Source organism: Schistocerca piceifrons, chromosome 2 (genome assembly GCF_021461385.2).
Source record: "Schistocerca piceifrons isolate TAMUIC-IGC-003096 chromosome 2, iqSchPice1.1, whole genome shotgun sequence".
Lineage (NCBI taxonomy): Eukaryota > Metazoa > Arthropoda > Insecta > Orthoptera > Acrididae > Schistocerca > Schistocerca piceifrons.
In genome coordinates this window covers 165,357,421-165,370,027 of record NC_060139.1, presented here as the reverse complement: position 1 = coordinate 165,370,027, position 12,607 = coordinate 165,357,421, and the positions used below count along the sequence as shown (strand labels likewise).

The 12,607-nt window shown below is 47.4% G+C and overlaps 1 protein-coding gene across 1 annotated transcript in view; it reads right to left on the bottom strand.

The window, feature by feature from the left end:
• Positions 1–12,607, bottom strand: part of LOC124775218 — a 385,130-nt gene that overhangs the window by 20,642 nt on the left and 351,881 nt on the right. The window contains exon 10 of the mRNA XM_047250056.1: positions 5,502–5,930. Coding sequence (XP_047106012.1) covers positions 5,502–5,930 — 429 coding nt within the window. The remainder of the gene's footprint in view (positions 1–5,501; positions 5,931–12,607) is intronic.

Sequence of the window (12,607 nt, the reverse complement as noted above, 5' to 3'; positions counted from 1 at the left end):
GAACAGCACGCGTGAAAAAGAAGGTTAGTATAAGCAGTCTCTTTAGTAGATCTCCTGCATCTTGTATGTGTTCTACCAATAAAACGCACTCTTTACTTCACCTTCTCCACAACATTTTCTGTATGATGGTTCCAGTTTCAGTTTTTCGTAATTGTTATCTTTAAGGATTCAAATGAATTAATTTTGAGTGATTTATAGTGTAACCGAAAATTAAGGGTATTCCTTTTGGTACTCATATGGAAGACCTAAGTGTTGTTCATGAGGCAGTTTGGGACATTCAGTATGTAATGCAACACATTTTTTTATGAAAGCAGGTAGGTTTTATTCAGGATACTAACACACCATATTATTCTCCACGCTTTTGGTTACGAACACGTGCTGTCAGCATAATCTCCGTTTATTGCGACGCCCCTTACGCCATCTTAGAGGGAGGGCAGGTTTGCCCGCATAGAACTCTTTCACTTGGAGACGTCGGAGCCGACGTCTTGCTACATCAATCATCTCCCACGTAAAGCGCAACAAATTGGGCACAGACGGTCCTTCGTTGCTCTTTGTGGTGTTCTGTTAGGCGGTGGGGAATGCAGCGGCAAACACCTTCGAGTACCCCGACTGGTGGACGAGTGTGTCAGCGCTACCAACAGAGACATTCAATTGTGTATCGAGGTGTTTCTGACCCGTCGATCACTTCGAATGAGAGTGTCTGTACGTTGCAACACTGCAAGAGTTACAAGTAAGAGCGGCCGGCCGGCACGCAGAAGATAGGAGAGATTTGCGCAGCATTGTACGGATGATGACAGACGCTTCTCCCAACGACTCACCGTGCTTTTGTTCCTTACCAGGTCACCGTATACATTCTACAAGTGCTTAACAATATCTGCCAAACGAAACTCAATGACAGCTCTCTACTTGCAATACACCTACGCTTTAGACGTCACCTAGCAGAACTACGTGAAACTATAGGGACTGGAGCAGGAATGTTTCACGATGTCCCACAACAGATTCCGCATATTTTCAACCGAAATTGGGCAAGAAAAGGAAGGCTGTGTTACTGATTGAAAGCTCCTCGTATTAGAGCGATCACAGAGAAAGCAAATCCCGCTAATTTCCTTTCGTGACTCAAAGACACTCTCTGCTTTCACTGGCTACTGCTGTGCATTTCGTGCTGCGTCTCACCGCATGCGACTTTTCTCATTTGCATTAGTGCTCGCTTTGCTGTACATTTTATGGAATGTGTAAACGGGCACTTAATGCTCGGGAGTGCAAGTACGAGGTGCATCTGACCGGTCGCTTAACTGCACACCTCCACACTTCGTGAGGTTGCGCTCCTGAGGATACTTGCTCGCAGAACTCTGTGGTTCATGCTGAATCATGCACTTACATGTGACAGCACCTCCAGTAGTAAGAATAGTGAAACGCGCGTAAGTTGTAACTAATTCCCACTCACGCTGTGATGATACTGGTTTGTCACATGTCGTTAAGTGACAATGTATGGTTCAAACGGCTTTGAGCATTATGGGACTTAACTTCTGAGGTCATCAGTCCCCTAGAACTTAGAACTACTTAAACGTAACTAACCTAAGGACATCAGACACACATCCATGCCCGAGGCAGGATTCGAACCTGCGACCGTAGCGGTCGCGCGGTTCTAGACTGTAGCGCCTAGAACCGCTCGGCCACCCTGGCCGGCGTGACAATGTACACATACGATCATTTTATGTTGCATTCTCATAAACTTTCTGAGCGGAAGAGTGAGTCCTGCGAATTCTTTACTTAAGTTCATGTTTCTTCCAGTTGATGAAACGTGGTGAGATATGCCACCTTTACATTGTAGACAAAAGCGGAAATCCGGGAGGTTTCCTACCAGGAATACCCAAAGACAGTGGTCGAGCAAGTAAGCGAGCTGTATTTACACGCCCAGATATCGTTCTGCCAGTAATAAGGCGAGGGCCAGTACACTGTCAACTTTTACTTTGTTCACAGAGAATACGAAAAGCGCTGGAGGAGAAAATTCTGCAAGCTTTGCCTGCACGCTGGAAGCGAGAGGGAGCTTTTCGGTTGCCACTGTGACAAACCTTGCGATTTCTCGCCGTCTATGGTATGCGTAAGAAGTGTGTGAGAGGCAGAAGTCAGTTTTCCATTTTGGGGCAAGCACACAGCGAGGTTTGCGTCTTGTCGTTGGAGAGTCTCTGTTTCGTGCCCTGTTCAGCTTGCCGCTCCTTTAGTTGTTTTGGAGTAAGTGTCGCGTTTAGCATTTACATTCTTTGCAACGCGTAGCTCAAAATCTGCGAGTCATTTTCGCAACATGTGACTGGTCTTTGTCGTTAGCTATCATACTCGGATCAAAAGTCGCAATATCTGGACTCATCTGTCGATGCTATCTAGTGCTTTTCGTGTGGTGCCCAGACCTTGGAAAGTGATTTGCATCCCTTCCGGAGAGCATTAGGGTGTCTTCTGCACAGATACAGTGTTTATGAATCTGTATATTAGCAGTCTGGTGATTCAGATGAATCTGAACAGTTTTGCATATTACTGTTTACATTATTTGATGAAAGCAGTTGTGAATCAGTCCAGCTTGTGCAGTATAGACTGAGACCAAATAAATTAATCTTTTTAAGGTAATTTTTTCTCATGTCATCGTTTCCTCCCTTAATGTTTTGATAAGACGACCCTTTTCAATAAAAATAAATATCATCAGAGGATTCTTGCTCATTGAACCGAAGTCTCACTTTGACGGTGCCTCTAATGTAATGCAGATGCCATTAGTAGAGACATCTTCTGTTCTTTTAATCCGGAAAATTAGCTGGGTCCTTTTTAATTACATGAATTGAATTAAACGTTGTCTTGTGGATAGTGAAACTTCACCTGCATTAGTGTTTAGGAGCGTGAATAATTGTCGATTTAACATTTTTACGATTGTGTTGCATCCTATCTTACACACACTGAGATGACGAAAGTCGTAAGATACCTCCTAAGGTTGAATGGAGTCTCCGTTTGCCTGGAGTAGTTCGCAACTCGACGTGGCAAGAACTCAACAAGTCGTTAGAAGTCCCCACCAGAGCTACTGAGTCATGCTACCCATAATCGTGAAGGATTTTGTGCATGAACTGGCCTCTCGATTAAGTCCCATAATTGTTCGATGGGATTCACGTCGGTCGAACTGGGTGACAGAATGATTCCGTGGAATTGTCCAGAATGTTCTTCAAACAAGTCGCGAACAACCTGTGACTTGGCACATTGTCATCGATAAGAGTTCCATCGTTCTTTGGGAACATGTTGTCAATGAATGGTTGCAAATGGTCTACAACCAGTCGAACCTAAGCATTTCCAGTCAGTGCCCCAGTCCATTCCTTTAAACACAGTCCACAACTTTATGGAGCCACCACCAGCTCGCACACTGTCTTTGTTGACAATGTGTGTACATCGATTCGTGGGGTCGGCGCTAGTGTCGGCGCTACACTCGAACCCTAAAATCAGCTCTTACCAACTGAAATCGGGACTCATCTGACGAAGCCAGGATTTGGTTGGGTTGATTTGGTGGAAGAGACCAAACAGCGAGGTCATCGGTCTCACTGTATTAGGGAAGGGTGGGAAAGGAAGTCGACCGTGCCCTTTCAAAGGAACCATCCGGCATTTGCCTGAAGCGATTTAGGGAAATCACGGAAAACGTAAATCAGGATGGCCGGACGCGGGATTGAACCGTCGTCCTCCCGAATGCGAGCCCAGTGTAAGCCACGATTTTCCAGTAGGGTACAACCGATATGGTCATGAGCCCAGGCGATGTCGTGCAGTTAGCAAAGGCACTTAAGTGGGGCGTCAGCTGTCATGGCCCATTAACGCCAGATTTCGTCTAATTACCCTAACCGATACGTTCGTCGTACGTCCCACATTGATTCCTGTGCTTATTTTACGTAGTCTTGCTTGTCTCTGAGCACTGACAGTTGTACGCAAACGCCGCTGCTCTCGGTCGTTAAGTGAAGGCTACCGGCTACTGCGTTGTCGGTAGTGAGAGGTAATGCCTGAAATGTGGTATTCTCCGCACACTCATGACTCGATATCGGTATATTGAATTCGCTTAAGATTTACGAAATTAAATGTCCCTTGCATCTAGCTCTAACTACTGTTAAACCCTCAGACTCTGTTAATTCCCGTCGTGCGACCATAATTACGTCGGAAATCTTTTTCACGTGACTACTCCGCCAATGCACTAACCTTTCATACCTTGGGTATGCGATTCAACCGCCGTCTGTATATGTGCGTATCGCTATCCCACCATTTTGTGACGTCACTTGTAATGGTTCTTTATTTACGTGACCATTACGGCACTCCAACCCCAGTTCTCGATACCAGTAATATCGTACTACTTTTCTGCGAAGTAAGAGACATATTTTTGTGACAATATTCACATTTGGTATTATTAATGTATAGGTACTCCAATGTATCGATATGTTACAGTGATATGGTTCTTGTGTGTATTCATTTCTATGAGACTGTCATTATCTTTGACTTACTTGTAACCATTTTGGCGCGAATGCGCACAGAGCAGTCTTTGTTTCACTTTGCAGAAGTTAAGTTGTTATTTCGCTTTGTAAAAGAACAGCCAAGTCTTGTGTTTGGTTAAAGTGGAAATTAAATGTATGAAGATTGATACAAAACTGTATGCTTGATGATGTGACAATTAAGAGGAAGTATATGTATATTTACAAGAAGTTTAATAAAAATGTGGATCGTGAATACCAAGTAAAAAATTTTTCTACCTACCACTGTTCTGATCTGGGATTGTTTGATCATTAAGAATATCCTGAAAAACGCATTTGTTGGGTCTTCAAATACTGCCAAAATACAGATCTGGACCTTCTAGCAGTCAAAGTGGAATCATCCTGGAATCAGCAAGATGAGCCATAACAACTTCGACGAAATCTACATGGGAATCCATTCAAGTTAAGTGCCAGAATTAATGAATTTTTTGCAGTGACTTCATTATTTCCATTCTGACGATATCATCCACAGTCCATAACTTTGTTATTGCCCGATAAAGCAAACATATGCTGCGTGAGCAACATTATTAATCTGATTTCTAACCTACTTTGCAAGTGGTGGTATTGTTAGACACTGCAGAGTCGCTTGTTTGGCCATTTGTGTGCTGAGTTTGCGAGTGTGCCAGACAACTTGCGCAAACGACTTCTGAACCCAGGTCGGCTCACACACGGTACAGCAAGTACGACAAGAGACGTGAACATTACAACACGTCCGTGCGGTTAAAGGCGCTGCAGTCTGGAACCGCAAGACCGCTACGGTCGCAGGTTCGAATCCTGCCTCGGGCATGGATGTTTGTAATGTCCTTAGGTTAGTTAGGTTTAACTAGTTGTAAGTTCTAGGGGACTAATGGCCTCAGCAGTTGAGTCCCATAGTGCTCAGAGCCATTACAACACGTCGCCGGAACCACAGTATCCAGATATTGAGTCGGCCATTCCGGGTTTCAGGTGCGATACGCAGGAGCGTACCTGCGGCGTGCGGCTTGTCGGCGGCGCTGACGTTGGCGCCCCTGTGGTCCGGCCGGTCGTTGATGGAACGCTCGCCGTACGGCACGCCGCCCCCAGACGGCTGCGGCGTCGCCCATCTGTTGCCGGAGGAGGCGCCGAAGGGCTTTTCGAAGTTGTAGTGCGGGTCGAAGGGCCGCGTGCGCTGCGGCGGCACGGGCAGTGGAGGCGGCGGGGGTGGCAGCGGGCGGTGGCGCAGCGGCGGGTAGGCGGGCGGCGGGCTCCACGCCGGGGACACCTGCACGTCGGGGTGCGGCGCGCGCGCCGGCCCGTGCGGCGACATCGTGTTGGGGAAGCTCTCGCGCGACGACTTGTTCAGCTTCTCGGGCAGCACGCGGTTCCAGAAGTCCGTGTAGCGCCGCCGGTACTGCTTGCCCACCGACAGCCGATCGTCTGCAAACCGAGCAGTTAGTTCTGTAGCACAGTTACTGTTAAAAGAGATTGGCTTTTGGGGATATAAAATGTAGACTGCCAATGGCACGGAAAGCGTTTCTGAAGAAGAGAAATTTGTTAATATCGAATATAGATTTAAGTGTCAGGAAGTCGTTTATCTACATCTACATCCATACTCCGCAAGCCACCTGACGGTGTGCGGCGGAGGGTACCTTGAGTACCTCTATCGGTTCTCCCTCCTATTCCTGTCTCGTATTGTTCGTGGAAAGAAGGATTGTCGGTATGCTTCTGTGTGGGCTCTAATCTCTCTGATTTTATCCTCATGGTCTCTTCGTGAGATATACGTAGGAGGGAGCAATATACTGCTTGACTCCTCGGTGAAGGTATGTTCTCGAAACTTCAACAAAAGCCCGTACCGAGCTACTGGGCGTCTCTCCTGCAGAGTCTTTCACTGGAGTTTATCTGTCATCTCCGTAACGCTTTCGCGATTACTAAATGATCCTGTAACGAAGCGCGCTGCTCTCCGTTGGATCTTCTCTATCTCTTCTATTAACCCTATCTGGTACGGATCCCACACTGCTGAGCAGTATTCAAGCAGTGGGCGAACAAGCGTACTGTAACCTACTTCCTTTGTTTTCGGATTGCATTTCTTTAGGATTCTTCCAATGAATCTCAGTCTGGCATCTGCTTTACCGACGATCAACTTTATATGATCATTCCATTTTAAATCACTCCTACTGCGTACTCCCAGATAATTTATGGAATTAACTGCTTCCAGTTGCTGACCTGCTATTTTGTAGCTAAATGATAAGGGCTCTATCTTTCTATGTATTCGCAGCACATTACACTTTTCTACATTGAGATTCAATTGCCATTCCCTGCACCATGCGTCAATGCGCCGTAGATCCTCCTGCATTTCAGTACAATTTTCCATTGTTTCAAACTCTCGATGTACCACAGCTTCATCCACAAAAAGCCTCAGTGAACTTCCGATGTTATCCACAAGGTCATTTAAGTATACTGTGAATAGCAACGGTCCTACGACACTCCCCTGCCGCACCCCTGAAATCACTCTTACTTCGGAAGACTTCTCTCCATTAAGAATGACATGCTGCGTTCTGTTATGGACTGTAGCCATGTATGGAAGTGAAACATGCACGACAAATAGTTTGGACAGGAAGAGAATAGAAGCTTTCGAAATGTGATGCTACAGAAGAATGCTGAAGATTAGATGGGTAGATCACATAACTAATGAAGAGGTATTGTATAGGATTGGAAATAAGAGAAGTTTGTGGCACAACTTGACTAGTAGAAGGGATCTGTTGGTAAGACATGTTCTGAGGCATCAAGGGATCACCAATTTAGTATTGGAGGGCAGCGTGGAGGGTAAAAATCGTAGAGGGAGACCAAGAAATGAATACACTAAGCAGATTCAGAAGGATGTAAGTTGCAGTAGGTACTGGGAGGTATAGAAGCTTGTACAGGATAGAGTAACATGGAGAGCTGATCGCCGGCCGGAGTGGCGGTGCGGTTCTAGGCGCTGCAGTCTGGAACCGAGCGACCGCTACGGTCGCAGGTTCGAATCCTGCCTCGGGCATGGACGTGTGTGATGTCCTTGGGTTAGTTACGTTTAATTAGTCCTAAGTTCTAGGCGACTGATGACCTCAGAAGTTAAGTCGCATAGTGCTCAGAGGCACTTGAACCAATTTTAGAGCTGCATAAAACCAGTCTCACGACTGAACACCACAACAACAACAACAATAACAATTTTTTTTATCATTCGACTTGCCGCAAGTACCTTATACTGCAGATATACACTGCCGGAAAAAACAGTACATTTAGAATTTTCCAATTCACTCAAGATTTGTCATTGCAACACGAGATGTGGAAAACATGAAATGATCACATGTACAGATCAACAGCACTGCCGGAGTGGCCGAGCGGTTCTAGGCGCTTCAGTCTGGAACTGCGATACCACTACTGTCGCAGGTTCGAATCCTGCCTCGGGCATGGATGTGTGTGATGTCCTTAGCTTAGTTAGGTTTAAGTAGTTCTTACGGGACTGATGACCTCAGCAGTTAAGTCCCATATGGCTCAGAGCCATTTAAACCATTTGATCAGCACAAGCGGTTCTGAGGTGCCGGGTATCGTCTCATGCTAAAACACCAATTTTAGTACACGGTGTAGCCTTCACAGGCGACAGGGCAGCGGATGACTCTTGCATCCAGTCGATTATACAGACGGCTAATGCTGTCATGCGTTCAAATGGTTCAAATGGCTCTGAGCACTAAGGGACTTAACGTCTAGGGTCATCAGTCCCCTAGAACGTAGAACTACTTAAAACTAACTAACCGAAGGACATCGCACACATCCATGCCCGAGGTAGGATTCGAACCTGCGACCGTAGCGGTCACGCGGTTCCAGACTGTAGCGCCTAGAGCCGCTCGGCCATTCCGGCTAGGGCTGTCATGGGATACATTTTACTATGCCTGTTCGACCTATTCACGTAGTCCTGTAGAAGTGGTTGGGCGATGAGAGCCTCACGAGTCATTTTTCGTCCCATCGTACGTCACACGCGCTCCATTTGAGACAAGTCCGGAAACTGTGCTGGCCATAAATGTTGCTGCACGCCTTGCAGAGCACTTGGGGTGTCAAAGGAAGCGCGTGGACGAGCAGCATTCTGTTGGAACAACACACAACCTTCCTGTTGCAAGAACGGCAAAAGAACGGGCCTAGCAACATTCTGCACGTACCGAGCGCTGGTTAGCGTTCACGCTAGAAAAACCAAATCTAAACGACAGTTTTAGCTTATCGCACCCCAGAAAATAAGGCCTGGGTTGGGAACAGAGTCGAATGCACTGTATGAGATAGCGTTCACCACATCTTCGTCGTCAGCGCAAACGACAATCAGTTAAGTGCAAGCACTCATCACTGAAGACTACGGCGCGTCGTCCCATCTTCCAGGTGATCCTCTGACGGCAACAGTGGAGCTGTGCACGTCGATGCTGTGGCGTGAGTGAAAGATGGGCTAGAGGTGAGAGTGCCTGCTGTTTCACTACTAATAACTGGTTCGCAAACAGTTCAGTTGACGCGTTTGGGCTCTCAAGTCCTCTTATCTGTGCTGTGGTAGCTGTACGATCCGCCACTGCTGCCCTTACAATATGACGGTCGTGTAGGACGCCTGTGCTTCGTGGGTGTCCAGAACGTCATCTGTGGGTGAGAATATTCGCCTGACCACTGACACCAACATTGTTGCACAACTGAGGCAGCTCATCGATCATGTGTGGCAGTTCTTCGAAAGGCCGATCCCACCACTCGGAAGACCATAGTCTGAGCCCTTTGAAACTGGCTCAGATGGCTGTAGACAGCGCGAGTGCGTCTCTCTGGCACGGTTGCCTGTTTGCTTCACACGTTTGCATCACACTAAGCATCCTGGTTGTGAGCATTCCCTATTAAATGGGAAACACAGAATGCGCTCTGGTAGTTATACCATTACGCTACCTGTTGGCTTACGCTGCTGAAACCAGTATCAGTATATCGACAACCCCTCTGGTGGTACATGCCATCATCGGATCAATATCGACGTCTTCTTTCCAGGTGAAGTCTATAAGTTATCAGCTCACAATGTCTACGACTTTTGTATTTACTGAAAGAATGGAAAATAAATTTGAGTATCTGTTAGATGAAAATCAGTTTGGCTTTAGCGAAGATAAATACACCAAAGAGGAAGTTCTCACTTTGTGCTTGACAATGGACACAAGCCTTAAGAAAAAGGAAGTCACTTTGACTAGGATTAGTCAAATGGTTCAAATGGCTCTGAACACTATGGGACTTAACATCTGAGGTCATCAGTCCCCTAGAACTTAGACCTACTTAAACCTAACTAACCTAAGGACATCACACACATCCATGCCCGAGGCAGGATTAGAACCTGCGACCGTAGCGGTCGCGCGGTTCCAGACTGAAGCGCCAAGAACCGCTCGGCCATAGGTTAGTCGACACAGAATAAATCTTCAGCACTATAAAACGGGGAATATGTTTGAAGTTCTCACAAAAATGAGTATAAGCTAAAGGGAAAGAATGTACAGTATGTAAAGGATCAAGATTGAACGATGGCAATGAAAGCCCAAGAACAGTGGTTGCATTTCACTCAGACGGACAAAAACTCAGTCTTTCGCTACTACTATACATCGAAAAAGCAATGTCGGAAATAAAAATAAGGTTCAGGAGTTTGGTTCCAATGCAGCGTGGAAGGATATACACTCCTGGAAATGGAAAAAAGAACACATTGACACCGGTGTGTCAGACCCACCATACTTGCTCCGGACACTGCGAGAGGGCTGTACAAGCAATGATCACAAGCACGGCACAGCGGACACACCAGGAGCCGCGGTGTTGGCCGTCGAATGGCGCTAGCTGCGCAGCATTTGTGCACCGCCGCCGTCAGTGTCAGCCAGTTTGCCGTGGCATACGGAGCTCCATCGCAGTCTTTAACACTGGTAGCATACCGCGACAGCGTGGACGTGAACCGTATGTGCAGTTGACGGACTTTGAGCGAGGGCGTATAGTGGGAATGCGGGAGGCCGGGTGGACGTACCGCCGAATTGCTCAACACGTGGGGCGTGAGGTCTCCACAGTACATCGATGTTGTCGCCAGTGGTCGGCGGAAGGTGCACGTGCCCGTCGACATGGGACCGGACCGCAGCGACGCACGGATGCACGCCAAGACCGTAGGATCCTACGCAGTGCCGTAGGGGACCGCACCGCCACTTCCCAGCAAATTAGGGACACTGTTGCTCCTGGGGTATCGGCGAGGACCATTCGCAACCGTCTCCATGAAGCTGGGCTACGGTCCCGCACACCGTTAGGCCGTCTTCCGCTCGCGCCCCAACATCGTGCAGCCCGCCTCCAGTGGTGTCGCGACAGGCGTGAATGGAGGGACGAATGGAGACGTGTCGTCTTCAGCGATGAGAGTCGCTTCTGCCTTGGTGCCAATGATGGTCGTATGCGTGTTTGGCGCCGTGCAGGTGAGCGCCACAATCAGGACTGCATACGACCGAGGCACACAGGGCCAACACCCGGCATCATGGTGTGGGGAGCGATCTCCTACACTGGCCATACACCACTGGTGATCGTCGAGGGGACACTGAATAGTGCACGGTACATCCAAACCGTCATCGAACCCATCGTTCTACCATTCCTAGACCGGCAAGGGAACTTGCTGTTCCAACAGGACAATGCACGTCCGCATGTATCCCGTGCCACCCAACGTGCTCTAGAAGGTGTAAGTCAACTACCCTGGCCAGCAAGATCTCCGGATCTGTCCCCCATTGAGCATGTTTGGGACTGGATGAAGCGTCGTCTCACGCGGTCTGCACGTCCAGCACGAACGCTGGTCCAACTGAGGCGCCAGGTGGAAATGGCATGGCAAGCCGTTCCACAGGACTACATCCAGCATCTCTACGATCGTCTCCATGGGAGAATAGCAGCCTGCATTGCTGCGAAAGGTGGATATACACTGTACTAGTGCCGACATTGTGCATGCTCTGTTGCCTGTGTCTATGTGCCTGTGGTTCTGTCAGTGTGATCATGTGATGTATCTGACCCCAGGAATGTGTCAATAAAGTTTCCCCTTCCTGGGACAATGAATTCACGGTGTTCTTATTTCAATTTCCAGGAGTGTATTATAAGATAAGCTGTCGAAGTAGTGGGCTATTTTTCTCTGAAACTTTACAGTAACGCATTTCAGAGGATGATATGAAAATTTCCTTGATCAAGTAGGCATTTAGTTTCACTGCTCTGTAACTGAAGATCTGGGTTAGCACTGCCAGTGGCTGTTTTTCGTTTCATTGTTTGTTCTTCTTTCCAATGCAGCTGGTGGAGTTTTCAAAGACCTGGAAGCTTACGTGTTGATGACCGAAATACGGGTCCTTTAAGAAGAATTTGCCACTATAAAACTGTTGTAATCTGGGCAGGTGCATGACCGCAGATTGCGGGGCTGCCCTGCTCTTTCCCCCAGTTCGCTGTCCATGAGGGTTATGGAATGAGCATTCATGTATCGAAGGAAACATGGAATTCTATGGAAGCCTTTTAGCCAGATGTAAGATCTCTAGGCACGAATGGCTTCACTCAGGCCGTGGAACGTCACCTCGCTGCTTCGGAGTAACGTTCAGTTTAAACTTTTAGGGTACAGCCTTCTGATTAGGTCACGCGGAAATTTTAGGGAGAACCCGCTCTTTCGTGCTGTGTCTACATGCAGAATTTTTCATTAGTTAATCTCAAAATCATGCCATGCAGAGGGAGATTTTTCCTGACCCGACTGCCTGCCTCTGAGCGACAGGCTGAACTGTAATGAGAGACAAGAGATGGGAGATTGTACACTGCTGCTATGTATTTTTCATACTTTGGAATTCAGAATTTCCACGCTCATTGCTGGTAGTTTCCAGTTCTAGTATCAAGTCAGCCGAGTTTGGGAATGCTCTAGGAGAACACACTTTTTTCCGCCTGTTGTGCAGTAAACAGTATGTTTCCGGCTTTTGTAGAGTAAAGGCTTCAGTTTGTCACTAATGAGACGTGCATTGCTGCAGTTGGGAGGATGCCTGTACTCAAGGACTATTTATTTATTTATTCATTCCACTCCATTTCAGCCCATTGTCTTTAACTTAAATACATATTGT